The 27,649-nt window shown below is 40.3% G+C and overlaps 1 protein-coding gene across 22 annotated transcripts in view; it reads left to right on the top strand.

Moving 5' to 3' along the window:
- LOC147018716 (uncharacterized) overlaps positions 1-27,649 on the top strand; it is a 457,423-nt gene that overhangs the window by 324,631 nt on the left and 105,143 nt on the right. For 17 of the 22 annotated variants that reach the window (XR_015062500.1, XM_085898687.1, XM_085898685.1 and 14 more), the window contains 6 exons: positions 1,435-1,531; positions 7,031-7,196; positions 13,287-13,349; positions 14,853-14,978; positions 15,102-15,224; positions 18,521-18,547. Coding sequence is in view for 21 of the 22 variants with exons in the window: in XM_085898687.1 (XP_085754813.1) it covers positions 1,435-1,531; positions 7,031-7,196; positions 13,287-13,349; positions 14,853-14,978; positions 15,102-15,224; positions 18,521-18,547 (602 nt within the window). In the remaining variant the exon portion in view is untranslated. The remainder of the gene's footprint in view (positions 1-1,434; positions 1,532-7,030; positions 7,197-13,286; positions 13,350-14,852; positions 14,979-15,101; positions 15,225-18,520; positions 18,548-27,649) is intronic. The other 5 variants (XM_085898697.1, XM_085898686.1, XM_085898698.1 and 2 more) reach the window with 1 other exon arrangement.

Genomic DNA, 27,649 nt, shown 5'->3' with positions numbered 1-27,649 from the left:
CAGGAATTCCTTTCATTTGTCAACATTGATTAAGGGGCAGAGTGCTACGGAGAAATGACTGATCAATAGATTGGCGACACTGTAATGCAACCCAAAGCAAAGGTGGAAGACGACAAAGACGAAGAGGGAGAAGAATCGGTTGCGCCACCGCCCACGAAGGTCCAAGCCATCCAGGCGCCTGACACACTGACGGCCTATTTTGATCACAGTGACAACACCGACGCCAGAAAACTTCTGTACTCTCTCCATGATAAAGTATTGGAGGGCGGCAACAGAAGTATGGTCCAAACCATACTTCTGGAACAGACAAAAGGAACAGTAAAGGAGGGTGGGGGGCTTTAATGTTCATTTGTTTATAAACTTTTACTTTATATGTGAGCTGGTAGGATGGCCTAGATGTACACACACACTCTCCTCTGACCTGTCTAATTTGGGTTTGAATCTCGGTCCAGCTATAAACTGACATCCTGGTGTTTCGCAGGCAGGGCGAGGCATTAATGTGTGTGTGCTGTCCCTCGGGTAGACTTTAAAATGGGTATACCATCTGCCAGATGGTGGACATTCAAAACCCCACAGTGCCATTTTGGAGAGTAGGTGAGCTATTGCCGGAATCCTAGCCAAATTATAAATTCCTGCCCTGAATTCCTGTGTCACTTGGCTATGCCTGGATGAGTTTGAGGGTTGTGGAGTAGCGGCTGAAATCCGAATCCTATCCAGGTTCCTCCTGATGACTCCCTCTTTGCTCTTTTTTGTCTTTGGGTTCCTTCTTGGTCTTCCATTTGAATATATTATATAGTTGTATTTTCTGTCTGTCTGTCCGTCTGTCCATCAATAGAATCTGCTCCACCGGTAGTGACCTCATATTGCATACCGTTGGAATCCTCTTGGCAAATGGAGATTCAAAAATACATTTTAAAACCCATTGGGTAGGGGGTTTAGGGTGGGGGTGAAGACCCCAATTCTCCCTATGTAAATGTGTATCATATAGTGCCACCTGGTGGTAGACAGTGTTACAAATAATCTTCTGAGAGCTAAATTCCTTCTGCACAAGGTGCGGGTACCTCTGTTAGTAAACAAAAAAAACATTACATAAAAAAATTTCGGTCAAATTACTGCAAATAAACTATGAATTAGATGTTTATAATCCCAATTCATGGATGCACAACCCCCACCCACCTCAGCCATTCTTAGCCAATCCTCCTCCCCTTTTGCATATAAGCAACAGCCCACTTCCCCATCCTTTTAAATCAACATGAAAATGAAAATGTAACAAAAGGTGTGCCGTTGCATAGAATTCAGGCTTGCAAAAAATAAACATATAGCGAGGTCCGTAACTCGGTGCATAAAATATGTGTATATAATCACAAATGCTTTCCTTATCTAATGCTCTTGTTCACCAATAATGCTCTGACAATTGTGTTTACTGTTGTTCAGGAGGCACGGGTCCTGCACAGTGGGAGGACATCAGTGGGAACACTCCACTTGCTTTCAATGAAAAGTGTGTGTCTTTCACTACCAATGTATCAGCAAGGTGAGTTTTCTTTCCTTTGTTAAAGGAGAAGGAAAGATTAGCGGGGAATGAAAGAGGAAAAGGTGTTTGCCCTTTAGTTATTTCTTCATTCGTTGGTAATCTGGAAAGATTCAACACCTAACATATTCAAACCTGCCAAATTGAAAGCGTATATGCATCAAAACGATTCACATTGAAGGATAGCAGTGAATCTCCAGGAAGTTTGGACAACTCCACCAACTGCCGGGTCCGGATACGATAATTTTTTAATTGTCAAGTGATTTTTCACCATTGAGAGATGGGGCAAAAACGATATGTAGCATGATATTTCAAAAAGTTGTGGATGGATTATGACCAAACTTGGTGGATGAGTTGGTTAGGTGAGAAGAACAAGGTGATTGGATTTTGATTCAAATCCGAATGCAGATCCGGAGTTTCAGTGGAATACAAAATGTACACTGTTCAGTCTGGCGGAGGTATGCACTCTACCGAGTGCCGTTGTAGTTTTAACTTATATTTGGCCAGAGTTGTACATTGCAGGATGTATGCATTTGTCCAGTAACCCCGTCTATGTTAACCTTCAAAAATCCTGTCTGACTGCCTACCTTAGCTCTTTTGCTCCTTGCTTCTTTGTCAAAATAACAGAGTACCAATTGTCATCTTCAATATCATTGCTCTTTAATTTTTACACAAGATTTCTCTTTCAGTTTTTATGCAAAAACTCTTTAATTCAATGATATATTAACTCTCTAATATAAATGCAAAAAATTTAATCTCGAAAAAAACTAAGAAAATCTTTAATATTATTGCACTTCAAATTCTAATGCAAAAGAAGGCCTGGAGCATGCTGTAGTTCTGATTACAACCCAGTCATAGTGACACTCGAAGCAAAGCTAAAGAAAATGAAGAAGGGTAAGAAAACTTGAGATGGGCTGGCGCAAAATTGAAGGAAGTCAGTGTTAAGAAAGCATTTCGGAAGGATTGTGAGCGCCAGATGAAGAAATAACGAACAAAGACTCATATCCAGAGAGCACGACTGAAGGAAGTTGCATTGATGGACGTTGCAGACAATATGTGTAGAAAAATAGAAAAGATAAAAATAAAAAAACTGGATGACAACAGAAATACTAGGACAAGCCGCTAGGCGACATGGGTGGTCACTAGACTAAGGCGGATTTGAAATACGTAGATAAGAGAACACATCAGATGGCATTTTTGCCGTTCGTTGTTCCATATAGGAACATGACGAGCAACTGTCCATTCATCATTTGTGTTTGATTCCCTAACCCTACGTTAGGGAATCCCAACGCGAACGTTGGGGTAAAAGCATAGTGTAATATAATTGCATACTCGTCATATAGTATTTGACGGATTGGGCTGAAAATTTTTGAAAAAGATCTTCATTATATTGCGCATAAAAGCGCAGAAGCCGATTTTTGATTTTCCCCCCAAAAAAATTTGAAAGTCCCGTTGCTAGGCAATGGTGGCGTCCATAGCAACGGTGCTCAAAAGCATACAACTCGATCCTGGTATGAACCTACCAGTCAAGTTTCATCAAAATCGGTTGACTCCTCTGGCTTCCAGAGCTGTCCATTACATACAAACAAACAGACAGACATTTAGACAGACGGAAAACCTGAGACTAAGGGTAGTCTAGCGACCACCCAAAAATGTAAAAAAGAAGAAAGGCTAATAACAATACTGAGAAATAAAGAGAAATCTCTATAGTAGTCTCAAAAATGTGGTGCGAAGCAAAGAAGAGTATAAGAAATACTCTGCAATAAGAAATGTGCCGGGATTGAACACATAGAGAGAAAAAAGAATCTAACGATGTATCAGAAAGTCAAACCACTGAAAAACTAGAAATACACTACATTACAAGGAATATAGAGCAAGGATGGAAAACTGCTGTTTGATAAAAACAAATACTACACAGTTGTTGTTCATCTTTCGGCTGCTCCCGTTAGGGGTCGCCACAGCGGATCATCCGTTATGATCCACATGCTGATTTGGCACAGGTTTTACTTCCTGTGCCCTTCCTGACGCTGATGCCCTTCCTGACGCTGATGCCCTTACAAGATGCCCTTCCTGACGCAACCCTGGTCACCTCTTACGACACAGGGATAAGGATTGGGTTTCGCCATGATTCCAGGCTGCCCTACACCCTCTCATAGCGCGGCCCAGCGCAGAGCTCCCGTCCTCAAACGATCCTCCAACCCAAACCTCCGAGTAGCCGGATTACAGGCTACTACGCCGGATTACTACGCCCGGTATAAAAACAAATACTACACAGATGGGCTTAATATGTTGAATAATTATATCTACATGAAAGGTCAAACATCAGGATAGAAAATGTAAATATTTACCAAAATGTAAACATATCTGAAGAAGAGGTGATGGAGGTGAAGATGGAATTCCAACTGAACTGTTACATTACATGTGAGAAAAAGGTGTTGAGATACTGACAGTCATAATTAATAGATTGTTCAACTCAGGTGAGATGTGAGAGGGTTTTTTAATGTCTATCGTTGGTGAAATCCCCAAAGTTAGTTACGGAGCAGAATGTAATGAACATAGATCAATTGGCTTAATTTCACATGCATCCAAGGTCTTACCATACCTGATTAGAAGGAGGATAGCACCATTAATAGAAAAGTGTCTGAGCAAAAACCAAGTGGGATTCAGAGAGGGAAATGGAACAAAGGTTGATGATACATATCTATATATTACTAAAACTCTCATATTGTATGTATGTATGTATGTATTTATGTTCCCGAAATACAGCCAAAATAGTACAGGATAGTGCAAAAATTTTAGGGCCACCTTACTCGCCATTCTCCTGTGGTGTGCAGTATCAAGTTTCGTTAAAATCGGGCACCGAAAAAAAATTATTAAAAAATCAATTCCCGATTCAGTCAAGTACTCTTTGGGAGTATTTGATCAATGCAATCAACCTCAGCGGTATAGTTCGCTGTAGCTATCTTTTTCTGTTTTTATCCCCCGCCAACCAAAAAAGTTGGCGGGGGATATAGAAATGGGTTCCGTCCGTCACATTTTGTTTCCGGAGCTTAACTACAAATCCCCTCAAGATATATTTACGAAATTTGGTACACATATCAAGCAAGTGGTGAACTGGTGCCTTTTGATATTTTCTAATTGATAGGTCACATGGTTTGGCAGCCATGTTGGAGTCAAGAAAAATATTAAATAATGTTTTCTCTGGAATCACATAACCTAATGAAGCAAAAATTTGCATCTATCATCTTCCATCATGTCTGCATTCAAAGTAAAAATTATGACATCACAAGTCACATGGTTTGGTGGCCATCTTGGATAGAATAACACACCTCATCCGATTAACACGAAACTTCACACACGTATTCCAAGGATTGGAGGCAGAATGTAAATTTATGATGTCATAGGTCACATGGTTCGTCAGCCATCTTGGATTGAAAATTAATAAATTTTAAAAATCTTCTCCAGAACGGCTGGACAGATTGAGGCAAAATTTCACATACACTTTCCCCAAGACATCCTTTCAGAAGTTTGTTAATTAACCCCCATCGAAGATGGACGGAGGTTACTGTTTTCATCCCTGTCTGTTTGTTTGTTTGTTTGTGAACAGTATTACGGAAAAAACTCCTCGACGGATTTCGCCGAAACCTAGTGGGCGGATTAGGTATCATCCAAGGATCATGCCATTAGATTTTGGACTTGGTCCAAAGTCCAATATGGCCGCTATGGCGGCCATTTTGAAAAAATATTTGAATTTTTGTTTTTGCATTTCTACATGTTTTAAGTGATTTCCAACCAAAAAAAAAATTGTTAGAGAAAAAAAAGAAAAAAACGGAAAATTTTGCAACTTTTTTTCAACAAAATTTCGATTTTTTTTTTTGCATTTCTACATGTTACAAGTGATTTCCAACAAAAAACATGCCAAAATTATAATTGCGGCTGATTTTGGAACTTCAGGTGGCTATACCCACGTAAGATCAATTTCTGTCTCAAGGAATCTAGTTATGACGAATGAATTGAGTATGTAAAAGTTAAAAGTGAAAGGGAAAGTTGCAAACTATAACTCTGTGAGCACTGTTGACGTCAAATTGAATGAATAGGATATCAGGTTCACTTGAGTGACCTAGCAGTATTGGCGGCAGAGGTTTTGCACTCTACCGAGTGCTCCCCCTCGAGTTTCTAATTGATAGGTCACATGGTTTGGCGGCCATATTGAATTTACCCTAAAACCTTCAAACATCTTCTCCAGAACGGCTGGTCAGATCAGGGGAAACTTCACATACATATTGCACACGCTTAGGGAATATAAATTTGTTTATCCTCATTTACTATGGTGGGGGATATCGAAGACTTTGTCTTCAACTGATGCTCGTTTTTCTTGAAATGATTTTTTTTTCATCAACCGCTGTCACAGCAGGAACCCAACGGGTTCATGGATCGTCTAGTGCTAACTAAAGATGGTAATCGAAGGAGTGATACAAAGAGATACAAAATTATTTGTATGTTTTACACACTACACAAATGCTTTTGATAGTGTTAAACAAGGCAAACTAATGGAGATAATTTTAAAATATATGATACCATTGGAGAATATTAGGTTTATTTCAAATCTCCACTGGAATCAGAGCAAAAGTTGAAACAAACATTGGTGAAACTAGAAGTTTTGAAGTGCAGAAAGGAGTATGACAGGGCTGGATTATTTCACCAGTCTTCTGTAACAACAAATGTCTGTGTGTGTGTGTGTGTGTGTGTGTGTGTGTGTGTGTGTGTGTGTGTGTGTGTGTGTGTGTGTGTGTGTGTGTGTGTGTGTGTGTGTGTGTGTGTGTGTGTGTGTGTGTGTGTGTGTGTGTGTGTGTGTGTGTGTGTGTGTGTGTGTGTGTGTGTGTGTGTGTGTGTGTGTGTGTGTGTGTGAGAGAGAGAGAGAGAGAGAGAGAGATTGTGAGTGGCAGTTCCATCTCCATGACTAGCCATCAATCTTGCATAATAATAATTTTTTTTTAATGTTCGTTCATACAATGCTAGTGTTGGTATACATAATATGTTACATGTTCATGCAATGCTTGTGTTGGTATACATCTATATTATAAAAGGAGCCATATCTGTCTGTCTATTTGTCTGTGTATCATTTTATAACTTGAGAATGGATTAACGAATTTCAATGTTACGAATGTATTACTTGAGAACGGATTAACGACTGTCAGTTCAGGGAACTCCCAGGAAGGTTTTTGATGCAAAAAACCCACAGAGCTCGGTTTGTGCACGGGCATATATGGACACACGTGGCAAAACTCCAAACGCCAACTTGCGATGTTGGTTATCCCCACATGTTAGGCAGGAGTTTCCAGGAATCCTTTTTTATTCTTGCCCCGTAGATTTGCCATCGCAGCAAAGATTGGTATTCTCATCAGGGAAGTGATGAGTCTTATATGCTAGTAATATTTCTACAGCACATATTTGGTATTTTCTCTGTTGCATTGTGAATTGACAACTGAATTGTGTTTCTAGGTTCTGGCTCATTGACTGCCGCCAGGTGCAGGAAGCAGTGGAGTTTGCCTCTCAACTATACAGGGAGCTTGTATGTGTACCATACCTGGCCAAATTTGTCGTTTTTGCAAAGACTCATGATCCTGTGGAAGCAAGATTACGTTGTTTCTGCATGACTGATGACAAGGTGAGATGAGCTTTCCCTTTTCATGTTAGTTTTGTTGTTTGAAAAACATTTCTTCTTGAAGGTGTTTTCAAAATGTAAATCCTTTAAATCAGCTCCTTAGCATCACATGAAGTGAGACCTATGTGAGACTTCCCTTCAGAACAATTTTCTCGCCAAAGTTCAAAATATCCTTTTAGGCCCTATTAGATAAGTGCCTTGATTCCTATCATATTATTGTGGTAAAATATATATGAGAGGTCCTTTTTATTCTCCACTAGCAATGCCAGACAATACTAGGTCCCTCCTCCTACCCTTCCGCTCCCTCCGACCATCCCTTCCCCTGCCTCCTACCACCCCACCCACTCCCTCCAGACTCCCAACTGACCCTATCCCCTCCCTCCTCCCACTTCCACCCTTCCCTCTCTCCTCCCACAAAGACACTCGGCATTGCCCGGGATTGAATGTATATCTGTTGGACTGCCACAATTAAACACATATTTCGAGACAAACCTCACCCATCGCTTCACTGATGGGAACAATTAGAGGGGGGGAGAGAAGGAGGGGTAAGGAAGGGGGAGAGAGCGAGGAGGTGGGGGGGGAGAGTGAGGAAGCGGTTGGGAAGGGGAAGAGAGAGGCAGAGGAGGAAGGGAATGAGAGACAGAGAGACAGAGAGAGAGAGAGAGAGAGAGAGAGAGAGAGAGAGAGAGAGAGAGAGAGAGAGAGAGAGAGAGAGAGAGAAAGAGATATATATATATATATATATATATATATATATATATATATATATATATATATATATATATATATATATGCCTCACCACATGTCACTGTACAATCCGGGAAGGAGAGAGTGTGAGGAGGTGGTTTGGGAGCAAGAATAAGCGAGAGGGGGGGGAGAGTGATGAGAGGGGGAGAGAGAGGATGGAGGAGTGAGGAATGGCGAGAGAGCGAAGACTCACCACATGTCACTATACACTGTGGTAGGGAGGGGGCTGGGAGCGAGAGTGGCGGAAAGGGAGAGGGGAGGGGAGAGAGAGGAAAGGGGTGAGGAAGAGGGGGAGAGCGAGGAAGGCTGGGAGAGTGATGGCTCACCACACGTCGCTATACACTCCAGGAGGTAGGTGTGCGAGTAGGTATGTGGAATCAAATGGAAGACCAAGAAGGAACCCGAAGAGGTAAAGAGTAAAGATGGAGTCATCATGAGGAACCTGGATAGGATTCGGGTTTCAGCTGCTACTCCACAACCCTCAAACCCATCCAAGTGCAGCCAAGTGAGCCTTACAGAAAAATTTCTGCAAGAATTCACTTCTCCTTCGACAGGTAGATAACGAAAGAGAGAAAGAGAGTAAAAGAGATGAAAGAGACAAAAAAGCAAGAATTAGAATGAAAAAAAGAATTGTGAAAAATATATATATATTAGAAAGAAGTGTGGAAGAAACAAATAACAAAGATGTCGGGAAGATCCCAAATAGATATATTTCAGCAGTTACTCCCCAGGCTCAAATGCAGCATTATGTACAAGATACCAGAGATCCATTTGTGATGGCTGTTAGGTTACTGGTCTGGCATCAAGTGGGAAACTTTGCATGCAGAGTGTTCTTGGTACTTCAAATTGGTACTTCACATGCAGAGTGTTCCATTAATGAATGTGCCATCCACCAGACAGACACTCAAGTGAGAGAAAGAGAGAGGGAGAGAGCGAAGAATTGGGGGGGGGGGGTGGGAGTGAGGAATGTGGGGAGGGAGAGAGTGACTCCTCATAAATTGAGTGGAAAATTTTCAAAGCGTAAAAAAATTAAAATATTTTACAATTCTCTCTTGAACTCATAGTTCACTTGTCTCATTGCTTTACTCATTCTAATTCTCACATTAATTGTTCTTTTAATTCCATCTTCAATTAAAAAAAAATTTCCTTCCTGACTGAAGATTTTCCCATGGAAAACCAGGCCGTGGCCATGGCAGCCTTCACGGATATCTCGCTGGTTAATTGTTTTCGTTGCACTCAATGAAGTTACACTTTCGGCATACTCTTTAACCTTTCCTTCATTAAATATAATTCTCCGAACAGTAGAAAAAGTCAAGTTTCATGCTTTGGCAATTTGTAAATGTGGAGGAGCGATCACAGCCCTGCTTGCTTAAAGTAAGTATATAAATACGCTGAGTTATGAGTATGCAAAGTTTTGGGCTGATCGGTTTCATGGTTTTGGAGTTATGGAGGACACACACACACACACACACACACACACACACACACACACACACACACACACACACACACACACCTTATCATTATAGATTTGCCAAAAGGTTCAATTAACTTATTTATTGAAGTTTTCACCGATCTCTACATGTCTCGTACATTCCTCCCTTACTTCCATTGTCCTTACACAAGCGTTTGCCTTGGAATTTTTTTGTACCATCAAGGTTTTATATGCTTAGCCAAACTAGTTCTTTTTTGCCACATTTATTTTTTTTATTATTACTTATGCCATTTGCATTTATGATGTCATTGAACTTGGATTTATCTGTCTCATTTTATTCATTTTTCTTTCCAGTTAGTGACTCGGGTCTTTTTAGTCCAATAAATCCATGAGTAAGTTTGCACTCATTCTCTTTAAAGAACCCAGAAATCCCAGGATGGCTGAATCCAGGCATGATGCAGCAGTATGCCGTGTAGTAGGATGTGGGTAAGGGGTGGCAGGATATGTGTCGAGGGGCAGAAGATGTGGGAGGTACAGATATGATAGGGTAAACTTCCTTGAATTTGTACTTTTTGCAAATTGGGTTTTATTTCTGGATCCCAAATCTACCTCTGTTTCCTCCTCCATCCTTCCTCATTCATTTGCTGTATTGTTCCAAAATAATCTTCACTTCTGATTTCATAAATATGTTTATTATCCATCCATTTGCTTTGCTGTTGCTGTGAATGCCATTGTTTGACTTAGTGTAGCAGATTTCTTTTATTCACAGACATACAGCATTGTTAGACTTCTGCCCATTTGCAAATCTCTACCTTTTTGACTTCAAATTGGTCAAACAGATTAGATTAGTTAAACATGCAGCAAATCTCACACATCTCGAAGTGTTTTTCCTCACATTTTCCAATCTTTTTGTGGGTTTATTTTTCAGCTCACTTCATAGTTCAACTTTTTTTTATTATGTTTGTAAACATTACTGTGAATGTGCCAGCCCATAATTTATTTATTTTTCCCCTTTTCTCAATATACCACTCAGAGGCTTGTCCCCAATTCCTCCCCTATCCCTATTCTTTGGAATTTCTCCACCTCATCATTGTGGGCGGTGAGGGATCAATTTCAATTAATACCTACCATTTATATTGTAGTAGCCCGGCGTCGCGGGGAACCACGAGGGATGGACTGCCTCGGGTTACTCACGAGACTCACCATAATCGCAGTCTGTCGCACATGAATAACTTCATGATGCAGTGGGTCGCTAATCGACCGCGAACAACAATAACTTCACCACGTGATTTAGGGTCCACCATCTAAAAACCGTTTACCTACGGATCACATTACCTCCTTACTGAGGAACGTGCCCTCGATATGTATTTGTGTTGACCAGATTACCTACCGGATCATGTGCAGCCGAGCGGAACTGCCAAGCATGTTCCGGCTATGAAGCAAATCTGTGGGGAATAATGTCCCAGCTAAGCTAGGGTGTGAGCCATGCTGTACCAATAAAGGAAAAGTTGAAAATGAGCTGGGAACATTTCTACACAGGGCATTTATGTACAACCAGAATGCGAGGAAAGGTATGTGGCACAGTGAATGGGATTTATTGGTATGTACAGCAGGGAAAGCAAGGAATTTGTGGGGTGCGACAAAAGACAAGCAATCTTACAAAAGCACACACAGAGCAGAGATATCCCATATATCTTCTACAATCTTAATTTATGCTTGGACAGGATGGGTGCCATCACACCCACACATTCAAATCCAAGGAAAATTAGATATAGCCCAGAGAGAAAGAAAGCAGGTGAGGGTAAACATCCTCTCAATACCTGGCATGGTCAGCAGACCAATGCAGCCCAGAACACGTAGAGAGAGGTATGTCGGAGGAATACTTGTTGTGTCTAAGATGTGGGAGTAGGAGGTGTGGTGTAGTGCAATATGGGAGGTGTGGTGTAGTGCAATGTGGGAGGTGTGGTGTAGTGCAATGTGGGAGGTGTAGTGTAGTGCATCATTGGGGGTGCAGCGTCGTGCAAGAGGAAAATGTGAATGCGAGTCAGTTTGTTTGTCCTTCAGGTTCTGCCCATAAAAGAACAGTCAGGCTTCACCTGTGTTGATGTTCTTTAATGTGTCCACAGTAGACGAGATAGAGAAAAAAGAAGATGGAAGAAAAAAGATGCATAATAAGAAAGTCCCTTTCCTATCTGTGTAAATATCTGCAAGTGTGAATGTCTGTACCTATTGATGATCACCCGAACGGAGCGGCCCCACCTTGTGGCAGTCTTGTGTAATCCCCCCCCCCGGCTTGGTCACAGGGACTCGCGGCGCCTTTCGCTCTGCGCCGACCTGCACGCTCACTGCCTGCTTGCTGATCCAATCTGGCTCCGCATTCCTTCGGCAGCAGCACTGACAGTCCCGAACACGAAGGCGACCAGTAGCAGCGACAGTGAGCAGGGTGAACTGGATGAACTTGGGCAGGCGAGCAGGCTGACAGACTGACTCACGAGCAGGCTGACTGAAAGAGCCACAAACCCAAAAGAGAGCAGAGAAGAGCGGAGGGAAAATAGAAAGAACTGGCTCTACTCTGCCCTTTTTATGGGACAGATCAAGGGAGGGACCGAGAACCAGATCATGATGGGCCGCAGGCAAAATCTCGCTCATCTATTGGGCCACAGCAGACGTAGCCATGCCCTGTCATCCCTCGGAGCCAGAAAATGGCCTAGTTACTCGATAACCTTGACACAGTTCAGAGTTCTAAGCTTTACATGGGGCTGCAGTCTTTGGACATGTGCTCCAGCCCCAAACATGTGCTGCCCTTCATTCTATCATAGAATGGTAGCAAGATCCTTGTATTAACTGTAGGTCCCTTCATAAGCCGCAGCGCATGTACACACTTCTCGTTATGCCTTGATGCAGCTCTACCCGCGTCCCCTCTGGGTTCCTTGATGCTTCGGTGCAGATTTGACAACCGTCGGGCAGTTACAGCGGTTATAGAGCAGGGCACTCTTGTCTTGGCATCCGTAGTAAGAGATGGTGGTGATGCGGCATTGATAGCAAGTGATTTTCGCCACGTGGTGGCCATGGTGAAGGCCAAGTGCCACGTGGCGCTCAAAGTGAAATATGTGATTAAAAGACACAAGTTTGGGGGGTTTGCTGCGAGGGTATTTTTCCCAGTTGTATGAAGCAGTTGTGGTGAACGTGGTAAGGTTTGGTGAGCGGGGTGAAGCCTCAGGTGAGGTGGCGGTTGGGAATTGGCATGCACACTCCAAAGGAACGATGTACTGTGTATTGTTGGCGGGAAGCGTTCGCAGTGTTCGCAGCGCTCACACGCTGGAGATGCCCATAGCGTGTTGCTCATTCTTATTTGCATGGTGCACATGCTTGCTTGCATAGTCATGTAACAGAAAGGAAAAGGTCCAAGGTTAACGTGGAAGTTAATGAGATATGATAGACCTAATTACGAGAGTCTCATGCAATGCATCATTCCTCTTTTGCCCACTAGACATATGGAAGGGACTAACTAAAACATATACTCTTGAAATAACTGCCCTGGGATCACTGTATGATGTGTGCCATTGCCTTGGAGGAATGTGGTTTTGCAGAACCTCAACAATATAGTTTGCACAAAATGTATATATATATATATATATATATATATATATATATATATATATATATATATATATATATATATATATATATATATATATATATATATATATATATATATAATTTTCTTTCATGCACTCATGTATAGAATTATCATTTTTCAACTTTTTTATCCTCATATCCCCACTGGCATGCCAATTAACACATGTCACATAATGAGATTGTTGCTTTTTCAGGTCTACATCACTCATTGTTGCAGAGTCAAACTTGCAGATAATGTCTAATTCTAAATCCAATCGATCCTTTCCTTCAGGTTGATAAAACATTGGAACATCAGGAGAACTTCACAGAAGTAGCAAGGAGTCGAGATGTGGAGGTAGGGTGATCGTAAAGTGCGGAGCGAAGGGGTAAATAATGAGAAGAGGTTTGTTATAACCTCTTTGCTGTGCTGGGAGGGTGTTCCTTTATGTCGAAGTGTACAATCATCCCATCAAAGGTGCACTGCAATCGTTGTGACAGTAAATAGAAACGAAGTTCATGAATTCAAAGAATGTTTTCTGAAGACATAAAGAATATAATAATGACCTCCTCCTGCATTGAAGTTCCTTGTAAGGGAACTCATATTATATTGTTATGGTCACCAGATTCGAACCAGTGTTCCGATCCCAACCTGATGAACCAATGTTACGGTTGACCAGGGGTGGACTCGAGGTCAAATCCTACACCCGCACGATCACCAATTCAGCGATGGATCGTCGAGAGAGACCATACGCCATCTGCTGGGAAACCTGAATTGATCTTTTGTTTGGTTTTCGATGTAGAGATAACTAACGAGAATCTGATGCTCTGTCCGGATCACCCTGTCGAAACAGGATGGAAGCCTGAGTGGTGGATTTGACAATCCGGCAGTAGTTTTATTAAATCTATATGAGGTAATGTGACCAATTTCCCACGATCATGCTTTTTAACCATGCTGGGATGAATGACCAAATGATGAACAGCTGACCAGCCGACACAGGTTAATTGAAGTAATCAGATTTAATAAATGGGGGAGGGGAGATTGGAGGAGAGAAAAACAAGTATCAACAATTACAACATCAATGTACAGTATTGCACTATAACTATCAAATACAGACACAGTTACGATTCCCCTGTGCCCACCATGATCCATTTGGCTTAACCGTGTACCTTATCATCCATCCACTCGACAAACATCATGACACACACTATGGAAGTTGACAAATAAAGACGATTGGCAAGCCCAGAGGTGGAGTCTGGCAAAGTGTGTGGAAATTGGCGACTGCTCCTTCGACACGTCAATCAGGAAAGAAACAGGAACGCAGTTTGTTTGGTGAGGTGCATCTCAGTAGCCCTCTCTGCACACTCAATGCATCCAAAAGCACCAAGGTGAACACAGAACTCCACTCTTAAGACACCAGGGAGCAATTTTATCAGTGTCCACAGCGTTCTCCAGCTCCTTGTTATCTGCCGATCCCTATAGCGCTTTTATCTGTCCAGAATAAGTGCTTTATTTCCTTCTTTGAAACACTTTTATCAGCTGCCGACCTGAAGCGCTTTATCTCCATCTCCGATCTCTTAATCACTCGATATCTGCTCCAGAGGATTGAATGGTCCAACAAGATCTGTCTAGACACAATTCGACATGTTGTAATCTTCATACACAAATACCATACTCTGATACGACACATTTAATAATGAAATATCTACACTATTTCACTCCCTTTAACCCATAACACATCCCTGCAACAATATCTTTATTGTATAATGCATTGTAACCTTCCTTGACTCGTATCAAGAATGAAAATAACATAATTATTCAACTGTGGTTGCTTTTTGCCCCCTGAATTGTGACGAGCAGGTGCTCGAGGGAAAGGCCATTTATGTGGAGTGTTTGGGTAATCTTGTACCCTTAATGAAGGCTGGCCAGCAACATGTCTTCACCTTTTTTGCTTTTAAAGAAAACCGTCTTCCCTTCTTTGTGAAGGTATGGATACGGCTCAATGGAGGCACAGTTGATTCAGAATAAAGATGGCTAGTTCATAAATCCAGCTGCAGGTCACATTGATTTTTTTTGTAATGACTTTACTGTATGTTTACTCTCTTTAAGATTCGAGACAGCAATCAGGAAAAATGTGGACGTCTGTGTTTCATGAAAGATCCCAAGTCAGTCCGTGGTCTTACCCCTCAAGCAGTCTGCAATCTCAATGTAACACTTCCTCCTTACAGAAAGGTGAGAAGGAACTGATCCATTTCTTGTCATCATAACTTTGCCCCACATTATTTATGTCCAGGGATAGCAACTACTTTGATTTACTTTGAATACCCCAAATATTTAACCCATTTCACACTGTTAATGCCCATATTATTTAACACAGTTGTCTTGTCTTTGTCACATTGGTATTCACAAGGAAGCTTCCATGTTTTAGTATAATACATTATATACAGTATATTGATCTATGTGCATTATACGTTTTTTTTCTATACAAGAGCGAAGCTCATGGAAGCTCATGGAAGCTGTCTGAGATTGCTCAATTTGGTCATTTTTTTTAGTTCTTTGCAATCTTTTTCTTCTCTTTTATCTTGCACTCTCTGTTCCTCTCTTTTGTTATATATCTCTCTAAAGAGAAGTGAATTCTTGCAGAAATTTTTCTGGAAGGCTCACTTGGCTGCACCTGGATGGGTTTTTGAGGGTTGTGGAGTAGCAGCTGAAGCCCAAATCCAATCCAGGTTCCTCCTGATGACTCCATCTTTGCTTTTTACTTCTTCGAGTTCCTTGTTGGTCTTCCGTTTCAATATACCAAGTTCCATTAGCTTTGGATTGCTGAACCAATTTTAAGACAAATAACAATAGGATATAAGAGGTTCAATGATTTTGTGTTAAATTTTGATTTCTGCCGAAAGAACCTCTATTTTTTCCTTTGACATTAGATTTAAAATAATTTCCTGTTTCTCGATAAAGTCATATTTAATAGAAGCTTTTCTGATACATTGCTTAGTTGTAGCCTGTACAATATAACATTGCACCTGTACAATGCAGTGTACTTCATGCCTTCCACAGAAAATATTCAACCCAATCACGTTTGTGTCATCCAAACTATGCCAACAAATGATAGAAGAGATATAAAGTCATTTCTGTACGTAGAAAGCAAGACTGTGATGTAAATGTCAATGCTATTGTTATATTTATCGTTGCTCTTTTTCTCAATCTCATTTCCATAATTATCCTGTCTCTGCCTTTATCCATATCTCGACGTTTTATTGAATTAATAGCATTGTGTGAATGTGGAATTTTCTTTGGAGTTTAACAATTAACTTTAACACAGGAGGAGGCCATTTGTCCTATCGTGCATGTGCAACATCAACACCATTATAATTAATCCAATCATGTTCTCTCACTCATGCTTGTCATGACTCAATACAACATCAACATTTTGTCCCAGCATGTGAAGCTTGATTCACAAATGGAGTTTTTCAAGTTCACATGCTGCTAAAGTCCTCATTTCCTTTATATATTCATGTACCACTCGGTGGGTGCAGCAATGTCAGCCAGGACCGGTCAACTTTTGCTTACACATTAGATTTTGGTTTTTTGGGCAGTGGAATCACGTTACTAAATAAATAAATAGATTTTATATTTATACGGAACTCTTCATTTTAAACAAAATCTCAGTGTTTTACAAAAAAAATATGGTGAAAAAATTCTTAAAAAGCAACTGTAAAATGATGGGATTTTGAGAGGGATTTAAAACCATAATTTATGAGTCTGCAATTTTTAAACGGCAGTGAGTTATGTCAGTGAAGATGTTCCATTGCCAAAAGTATTCAGGCAAGTTTGACGGACGACCAGGCGATCCGTATTGTTTGACTGCATTGCTCTTGCAGGGGGTGTATGTTATGATGATATGACAAATGTAAGGAGAAGCCAATTTATTTGTTGCTTTCAATGTTATCAGGAATATTTTATAATCCAAATGTTGTCATATCCAGAGCTTCAACATTGAAGTGTCTTGAGGATTGAAATGATGATCAACTCTATGAGCTTTAACTCCAAGCATGGTTGCCATATCATGAATGAGAATACCACTTCGTACAGCGCAAACATCCACCGGTTGAAAAGTTTATGTTTTGTATCCCACCGATAAGCTGGATCTGTATCCACACCTTAACCAAAATCGAATCAGCTTGTTCTTATCACCTATCTTACTCATCCACCAACTTTCATCCAAATCCATCCAAAACTGATTTGAGATATCGTGCTCTACAGTACATTGTATTTGGCTCCATCTCTTGATGGCGAAGCATCACTTAAAAATATATTTAAAAATTATCATATTCACATGCGGTTCCAGATCTTCATCAAAATGTAATCAATTTGTCCTAGTCACCCACCCAACCTATCCACCAAATTTTGTCCGAATCTGTCTATACCTTTTTGATATATTCTGCTCACAGCCAGACAGACAGACAAACTGACAGACAGATAAACATGGGGGAAAAACATGACCTCCATCTACCTTCGGTGGCAGAGGGTTTGAGAGAGTCACAAGGGTTTGAGAGAAGAGGCAGCTAAACCTGCTAACCGTTCATTGCAGTAATCAAAGTGCGATGTTCAGAGAGCACAAGCCACAAGTTTTGGGCAATATTGTGCAGACAAAAAAAGCTCCACAAATTTCAAGGACTCTAAATATATGTGGTATGTGGGAAAGTGTTAAGATCACAGTGACATATAGATTTGAAGTCATGACAGCAGAGATCAGGTGGTGATCTCTAAATATCTTTCTGGGGGTGCAGGAGAAAGTAATTCAGCCCATTTATCATCAACCAAACTTCTCTCCGAGATCTTTTTAAACTTAAGCAGTGCTTTATAACATAGGTGTGCTACTTGTAATGGGGCAGAGAAGGGGGGTCTTTGGAGATGGGTAAAAATATGGAAGTTGGGAGGGAGATAGGAGTTGGTGGACGTTAGAAAAGAAAAGAAAAGTGAAAACTAGGGGAGGGAAAGTGTGACGAGGTACAAAACAGGCAAGAAACTGCCAATCATGACATACGGGGTACAAATGTTTAAAAATTCTGAAAAGGGGAGAACAGTAGAGAGGTGTTGAATTAAAACAGACTTTTACAATGATCTAAAGTTCAACAGACAGTATTATGCAAAAAATGTGTTACTAAATACGCAGTGGAAAGGTCTTCTTTTCCCCATTTAAATGTTTTTTTTTTTTTCAACAACATAAAGATGATCGTACTTTATCAAGGACAAGTGCATGACCTTATTGTGGAATCTGAGGAACACGAGACCCAGCCCCGTTTATTATGAGATACTGAGCTGACATGGTCCTGTTTTCCTGGGCCAGGGCAAGTACTGCTATTATTTTTTCGAACAGACATGCTTATTAACATATAGTTATATTTTGTGTCAGTGGTGAAGAAAAAAACATTTTCTGTGATTACATGTTTGAATGATAACAGCTTGTCATTTTTTTCTTTGCCCTCACTCACCTTTATATGCTTCTCTTATGGCTAAAACAGGAAACTGACTCGGATCCAGAAGATGAGGTAAACCTCATTGCATGACATTGTGTTTAATTAGTCATTTTATAAGGTGAATTGAATTCTTCAATGTCAAGTTAATTATTTTGCTTAAGCTTGAGGATAATTTTTTCAAGGTATACAGTGTGATAAAGAGAAGAGATACCAACAACGAAAACGGCAGTGTAGAGAACAGAAAAAGTGGGATGAAGGGGAAACAGATGCACACGCACACACGCACGCACGCACGCACGCACCATTTATTTACATAAAGAAGTTCCTCGCAACAATTGTAATCACTTATTGAACAGGATTGGTGATTCTTAATCCATTACATTACATTTAAAGGGTGTTATAAAATAATAATTCTACAATACCCTACACGTAATTTGGTTCCAATCATAACCTCAAACTAGAAAGAGCAATCAGATTTCAGACCCTCACCAGAACTTGTGTTGTGTATTTTGTGTGGCGTTTGTGTACTGGTGTGTTACGTAATTAATACGATGCATAATTAGAACTGCCACGTTTTAACTGCTGGCAGTGATGACCAGGTATCAAGACGTCCTGCTTTGATTGAACCTCGCTTTGATGTGACACCTGAACCTGACCCTGACCCATGACGTTTTTCATTATTATTCAATTGAATTTAGAATGGGATTCAAATAAATTCAATACAAACTAGAACTGCCACTTTATAACTGCTGGCAGTGATGACCGGGTACCAAGACGTCCGGCTTTGATACAACCCTGCTTTGATTCAACACGGGACTGACGAGTTACGGACCGAGTAACACGAAGTGTTCAATCTATTCATTACGTATGCAGTTAGCCCTTTTTCATGGGAACATCATTGGTATGAATTGAAATGCTGTTTAAATTACCTGAGCATGAAGTAATAAATGTGCAGGAAATGTCACCATGGGTCCACAGGGTAAACCGGAACTTCCCCGAATAATATGAAACACCCCACATGTCTCTCTACGATGCGGGATTGATGAGTTATGGACCGAGTAACACGCCGCATTCAATTTATTTATTACGTAAGCAGTTAGCCCTTTTTCTTGAATACATCGTAGGTATCAACTGAATTGGTGTTTAAATAACCTGAACACAAAGTAATAAATGTGGACACCATGGGTACAGAGGGTAAAGCGGGATTGCTCTGAGTCTAATGAGGCCCCACACGTTTCTCTACGATATGGGATTCACAACTTATGGACCGAGGAACAGGCCATGTTCCATCTATTTATTATGTGCACAGTTGACCCTTTTTCCTGGGACCATCATCAGTAGCAATGGAATTGCTACTCCTGTGCCCCCAAATGCATGCAGGTGCAGCCAAGTGAGCCTTATACAAAAAAATTCTAAAAGTTCTCAGATTCAAATAATTAAATAATTCTGCAGGGGTTTCCTTAGAAGCCGGTTACTATACCGGCGACCTGCAGCAGTCTACTCAGAGAAAAAATGTCAAAGGTCACCGCTGACCAGTACCGATTTTTCAATGTTTTTTTTTTTTGTCACTACAAAATCTCTACACCCCCTGTTTTGAAATCCAAGACGAAAACACATTAGTATTTCGATAAAAGCGGGCTTACTTTTACTGTTAGTACTCTCGCCAGGTCTCGCACAACACTGACCTAAAAATAACACAAGCAGCTAAAACACGCCTCCTGCAATAGAGAGTTCTCTGCTTTTGCCTCGTTTTGGACTGTTGGCCTAATACCCTGATTCCATACAGCAATGACCTCAAGAAAATAAACTTTGTAGGCCTCGCAGTTTCGGTGCCAAAACGATGGCATCGAAACGAAAATCCCTTTTGACTTTGGATTTTCGAAGAAGTCCAAAGACATGGGAGCTAAGCTTCTGGCCATCAGTAATGGGTCTAAACTTGCACTCTCGCGAGTGCGACGTTGTTGTTGTTTCACGAAACACGTGTTTCACGTCGTCCATTTTGAGCTTTTGTCAAGTGATGCGGCTCCAAAATACACGGTCACCCGTTGTGCCTTTTAAATTTATAAAGAAATTAGTCTATAAGCTTAAAGCAGCTTTTGTACATGTTATTATTCGTGGTTATTTGTACTGAAAATCGCCGTTTATTCACTGAAGTGAAGGCCAAGTATGAGCAGCTATGAACTGGCCAATTGAATACTGGTACCGCAGGTACATGCATGTACCATTGACTTGTGAGCTTTTCTTGACGGTATAACAACACGATATTGGCGGATAATATAAGGTGGAAGTTTAACAAAATTGGGATTGTGATTGACGGAGTATTCACACTTAGACGGTTTGATTGGTTGACCGATTGAAGCTAGCTGACATCAAATAAAGAAATTATCAGAAAAAGAGTGAAGTTAAATACATGTTTATCATTCATTTCCAAACAATAAACGAGTCTAAAGTTATTAGTTTGAGCTGTTTATTAAATCAAAACAAAACACAATAAAATAATAATAAACAATATTTAACAAAGTATAATGAAATCGAAGAGGGAAAATATGCATAAAATGAATGAAAGAAAATTTACAAATATAATACTTAGCTTCCCTATGCTTAAATAGTTCATCAGATATTTCAGGAGTTGTGAAGTTTAGGTGTTGTCATTGTTTGAGGTGGCCTTCAACTTCTGGCTAATGGTAGGCCCTTTTGAAAAGCAGTTTCTCACTGCAGATGAAAAGCAGTGATGAATGCATTTGGACTATTTTCAGTTACTCCACTGCTTAAAATCCAAGCAATTTTTATTACATTTTGTGAGTACATTACATTACATTACATGATAATATGAGAACTATTTCATGTCAGAAATAATGCTAGAATGCATCTCCAGCCATCTAGGATCTTCTGGCTTCCAGGGGCCCCGGCGGGCCCTGGAATCTGGACATACACCTGCGCTCGCTTCGCTCGCGGTGATGGTAACCTGCTACTTTTTAATGGTAGCCTCCTACTCCAAAAATAAGGAAACCCCTGTTCTGGCTGCCAGACCTTGTAGCCGATTGGTTTGAAATTTAAATTTATATTCCCCACGTCTGCATGATCATAATTTTGCAGTTTCACATTGATTGATGCATCGGTTCCAGAGAAAACATTATTTAATATTTTAATTCAATCCAATATGGCTGCCAAACCATGTGACTGATTGGGTTGAAATTTAAAACGCACATTCCCCCATGTAAGTTGGATCATAATTTTGAAGTTTCACATTGATTGATGCAGCGGTTCCAGAGTAAACATTATTTAATATTTTTCCTTCAATCCAATATGGCTACCAAACCATGTGACCTATGTCAAAAAGAATAGGGAACTTTTTGTTTGTCATGGATAGGCAGTCATACCTGTAAAGTTTCACCTTAATTTGTTCAGCGGTTTCAGCAAAGAAGACTTTTTAAAATTTTTTATTTTCAATCCAATATAGCTGATGAACCACGTGGCATATGACATCATAAACTTTCATTCTGCCTCAAATGGGGGTAGAGGATCATGCTTGTTAACTTTCGTGTTAATTGGATAAGGTGCTTTTTCTATCCAAGATGGCCACCAAATCACATAACTTGTGATGTCATAATTTTCACTCTATATGCAGCAATGGCATTAGATGATAGTTGGAAAGTTTTGCTTCAATAGGATAAGTGGTTCCAGAGAAAACATTATTTAATATTTTTCTTCACTCCAATATGGCTGCCAAACTATGTGACCTATCAATTATTCCTTAACAAACTTCTACACCCAAGGCTTGGGAAACATTTTGTGAAGTTTCTCCTCGATCTGTTTAGCCGTCCTGGAGAAGAAGACTTTTTTTATAGGTTTTAGGGTAAATCTAATATGGCTGCCAAACCATGTGACCTATGATGTCATATGTGTGAACATTTTGTTCCTCATGGATATGCGGTCATACTTGTAAATTTTGCTTCGATCTGTTTAGCCACTTCAGAGAAGATTTTTGAAAGTTTTTTTTTTTTACAATATTGCTGCTGAATCATGTGACCGATGACGTTATCAATTTTTTTTTTTCTCAGACCATTTTATCCCGAGATGACTCTCAAAAATGTTTATACTGATCACATGTAGCGTTCTACATTTGCAATTATGATGTCATAACGAAAGCACCTATGACATCAGAAAAAATCACACTTATTTCCCATGAGGAGTACTTGCTATGTGCCAAGTTTCAATGTTTTCCTTGGGGCGGTTTCAGAGATACAGAGGTCCAAATTTTTCCCGTTTTTTCCAATATGGATGCCACACCACGTGACCTAAATGATTGTGATTATGATTATGACGTCATCATTATGATTTAAACATTATACCTGAGTCGTCGCACCTATGGTAAAAATTTCGTCCCAATCCGACAAGCGGTTGCGGAGAAAAACATGAAAGTTCTGTGCAGACAAACAAACAAACAGACAGACAGAGATAAACAAATGAAAAATGAATCATAGAGCGACACTTGGCGAAATGGAACAGCATTTGGTTGAGTGCATGCATACCTCTACCAGGCTGAACAGTTTAAATTTTGTCTCCCACTGATAGATCAGATCCTAATCTGGACCTTACCAAAATTTAATCAGCTTGTTCTTGTCACCTAACAAACTCCTCCACCTCGGTTTGTCACAAATCATCCACAACTTTTGGAGATATCATTCTATACATAGTTTTTGGCCCCATCTCTCAATGGTGAAGAATCATTTTAAAGAATTCTCGTATCCGGATCTGGATTCGAATCTTCACCATTATTGAATCGATTACTCCTTTTCACACACCCAACCAGTCCACAAAGTTTCTGTAGAATCCATCCATAAAGGCCCGGTCACACCTTGACGTTTTAGCCAGCGATGGCAACGTATTAAAATGTATGTAAAACGCTGGCTTACGTTGAACTTTTGATGTTTTTTTTTAAAGATTTGGAAGTATTCATAGCGACTTGGTCTTATGTATAACGCATTGGTAACGGACACAGAACGCTTCGTTGTGTTATAGATAACTTATACCAACGAATGCTGAACCTGTTGTTGGCCTACACAACCGATGCCCAACGATAGTCTAACTTAGGCATAGCGCGTTGCACGCATCGCCGACGATGTCGTGACGTAGCCTATTAAAAGGCTGACGCACAACGATTCGAATCATAACTGCCGTAGAAATGGAAGTGTCAACATTGCGGTCACACCTTGGCGATCTTGCCAGCGTATGCCAACCTAAGAAAAATGTGTCTAAAACGTTGGGGCACGTCAAATACGGTATGAGTAAGTTTGGTATACGTGAGTACAACGCTAAAGTACGCTATCATACGTCGTAGTAAGTAGAGTACGTCAAGAAATTTTAAACATGTTCAAAATTTTACGACGTACTCGGCGTATGACACACGTTCCGCATGCGATGGGGATAAGTTTTACACACGATATGTGGACGCTTACACACGTCCACAAACGCTACTCATAAGCTACTCATAAGTCGAAACACGTCGCGGTAATGTCGTTTTTACGCGAAACTTATTTCTAACTTATGTTTGACGTGCTTTGAACCAATTCTTTACGTAGTCCTAACACACATCGACGTATGTAGACGTATTCCAATGACGTCTTCCGGTCGACAAAAAAAATAAATGAACGTGTTTCTAGCTTAAAACTGCCATATAAAGACTTGTTCCCAGCGGTTTTGGGAATTGGTATATAAAAATGGTGTTCATAAAAGGGGAACCCAACAGTGTTTTCGAGTCCTTTTTGAGTCGATGTCCATGTCAGCAGTATCAGTATCAGTATTTGTATTAGTATTAGTATTAGTATTAGTAGTAGTTTGTTCATGTTGGCAGTAGTAGGTGAGTTTGAGGGGGAGGGTGTGGGTTATGATGGATCGTCCTTGCGTTTAACAATTTAACGATTTAAATGATAAACTCAACGATTTAAATGGCTGCATCTCCACTATTGAAAGTAGATGCTTGCGCTCAACAATTGGATTTTTTTTACACTCAACGACTTTTAAACATTACCACTCAGCTATTTTCATTGTTTACAATGAACGATTCAAATTGCTGTCACTCGCCTTTGTTTTTTGACGCTGGGGTTTGGAAATTTGAAGCGTTTCTTCTGAACGTGTTAAAACGCTCAAACTCGACTATTTTAAATAGACGCTGCCGATGGACAATTGGAATCATAGCCAAGTTAGACATCGAAGTGTGAACATCCTCGTCATGCCGAAGAAAAGTTTGAAGAATGCTGCAAATAAGTGTCCTGGCCGTGGCCGTGGACGCTGACGCAAGGACGATCCATTATACCGACGTCTTTCAGCCTATGAGTAACTTAAAAGTAACGTCTGTCGATGTGTGGTAACGATCGCGTAACGTGCCAACAACACGTTAATCATAGGTTAGAAATAATTTTCGGGTACGCTAAACATTACCTCGGCGTGTCTCAACTTATGATTAACTTACAAGTAGCATGTGTTGACGTCTGTCAACGATCGCAGACCGTGCATACAACTTGTGGCCAGCGTAGCGGAACGTGTGAGTCATACGCCGGCATACGTCGTGAAATTTCAAGCATGAAAAAATTTGAGGACAACCAAAAAGTACAACGTTTAAAGCCAGCGTACAACGACGTATGGCAGTGTTTTTCAGCGTGCTCTCAATGTTATCAAAACTTATCCATAACGTATTCAACGTGTGCCAGCGTTTTAGAAAAAAAATTCAAAAATCGGCATATGTTGGCTAAAACGTCAAGGTGTGACCGGGCCTTAACCTTTTGAAATATTGTGCTGTCTTTCATTTTTGGCTCCCATTTCTTAATGGTGAAGGATCACTTTTTAAAATCCTCGAATGCAGATCGGCATACAGATCTTCAGCAAAATCGAATCAATTCATTCTTGTCACACACCAAACTTGTCCATCGAGTTTAATCTGAATCCGTTCACAACTTTTTGAGATATCATGCAATATCGTTTTTAGCCCCATCTCTCAATGTTGAAGAATCGATTAAAAAATCTCAGCAATGATGCAACCAGCAGCTGCAGGCTGCATAAGAAATAATAATAACTAGTTGGGCTCTGTTTTTCATTAAGTTATTGACTCTTTCTGCCCATAACCTCTCCAAATTAGGGTCCACAACCTCTGCCATGAATGCACATCAATGGATCCATGATCTCAGCTGTGTCCAAACAGTCAGTCAATCTGGCAATGCAGTCTCACTTTCAAACTCCCTACCTATAGCTTATCGCTTTACCGACACGTTTCCTTGTTCCGAACGGTGTGTTTGTTCACACCTGATCCATTGCAGATGCAACCCTTGGTGGTTATTTTGGTGTATTTCTGGAATTTTACTCCAAATCTCTTTTTGTTGTTTTTTTTTCTTTTCTTCTCAATATGGATCAAACAATTGATGTCCTTTGTTATCAAACTTAAGTTGATTATGTCGTCTTTCATACTATTTGTTTATTTTGGCTTTTATTTGTATATTTTATCATCAATCATATCTAGAATGGCTGACGTGTATAAATTAGATTATGAGCTCTTCTTGATCATCCTATCTAATTAATCTGTGAACGATTTTCCAAACGTCTTTTGGTTTTTCTGTAGGTATTGGTCTTAATTCAACTGCTGTTAATTCATCCACATATTTTTGATAAGCTGAGATCGAACTAAATATTTCCGATTTGTTGTGGTGCACCCAGTCTGCACGCAGCCATTTACATCCATAATTATGTACCTTGTGTCTCTGAGAATATCTTGGCAAATTGTGAAAATGAAGGCAATTACGTTTCGGATATCAAGTCATATGTATTTATCATCGATTTTTTTCATTCAATCCTTACAGGTATGAAGTTGTTTTTTTGCATGTCTACAGCACAAATCTCACGCACACACACACACACACACACACACACACACACACACACACACACACACACACACACACACACACACACACACACACACACACACACACACACACACACACACACACACACACACACACACGCACACACACTTATGCATAAAAGAATACATAAAACAACACCGGATTTGATTTCTGACAAACACATCCGCTAAGCTTCGGGTAAGCGGCATAACTTCCCAGAGCACTCCAGGTATTGTCAATGCCATCTTTATTATGTCACTTTCCTTTCCACATTAATCAGGACAGTTGAGAAATTTCCTTCCCCCCATGGATGTTTATACAAGTGGTTTTTACCAATACTGTACACTTGTGTCAAGTAATTATGCAGCAAGTACCATTTATACAATCTTTGGTATAATCCGGCCAGTGTCAGAATTGAACTGCTGACCTCTAAGGCTCAAAGCGGACACTCTAACCATTATGCCACCAAGTCTTCAACCCGAACAGCTTGGTAGTTTTTTTAATCCATAAAAAAGGTTCTCTACATTTGTGTGATTGCTTTATCTTCCATTCAATTTCCTCTCCTGCCATTACCTCTCATCTTTTTGACTACTTGAACTCTGAATGAAGCTCATGTTTTTACAGTATACATAAGTAAAGTGAGTCAGTGGTAACAACTATTAGCTTTATCTGGGATTATCACATCATTCCTGTGTTCATTCATCCTCACATTACACCTCTGCATCATTTCACAAACATACTGCATTGCACATTTGCCATAAGTCAATAATATACTGTTTGAGATGTTATATGTTTTTATCTCGAAGATTGCACTTGACCCTTAAGATCTAGCCACTACTCTCGGGCGTAGCCAGGCTGAGGCAGATGAGGCAGTCGCCTCGTCGCTCATTTCCTGAAATATGATCTGGCCTGAGCCCTCTGGCCATCTGAGCTCCCTGGGGAGTAAACTATCAAAGCTACGGCAGTGCTCTGAATACTCTTATCTCCACTCCTATCACAATACCTAAATAGGACAATACCCCCCACCCCCCCCCCCCCCCGGACAGTGACTGAACAACCCTCCTCCCAGTACACTGGTCTCATGAGGGACCAGCTCGTGCACTTGGCTCTGTCATTGCGATTGAATGATGACAGAACATGTGGGGTCGGGTGTGGTGATGGTGTGGGGTGGATTTACCATGGGGGCTAAAATGTTTTGACACAAATAAAATTTACTGTTTGACTGTATGGATATATACATATACATATATATATATATATATATTTTTTTTTTTTTCAT

This window comes from Eptatretus burgeri, chromosome 10 (genome assembly GCF_056783735.1).
Source record: "Eptatretus burgeri isolate ZD-2024b chromosome 10, Ebu_testis_v1, whole genome shotgun sequence".
Classification (NCBI taxonomy): Eukaryota; Metazoa; Chordata; class Myxini; order Myxiniformes; family Myxinidae; genus Eptatretus; species Eptatretus burgeri.
This window is presented reverse-complemented; position numbering and strand designations above follow the sequence as displayed.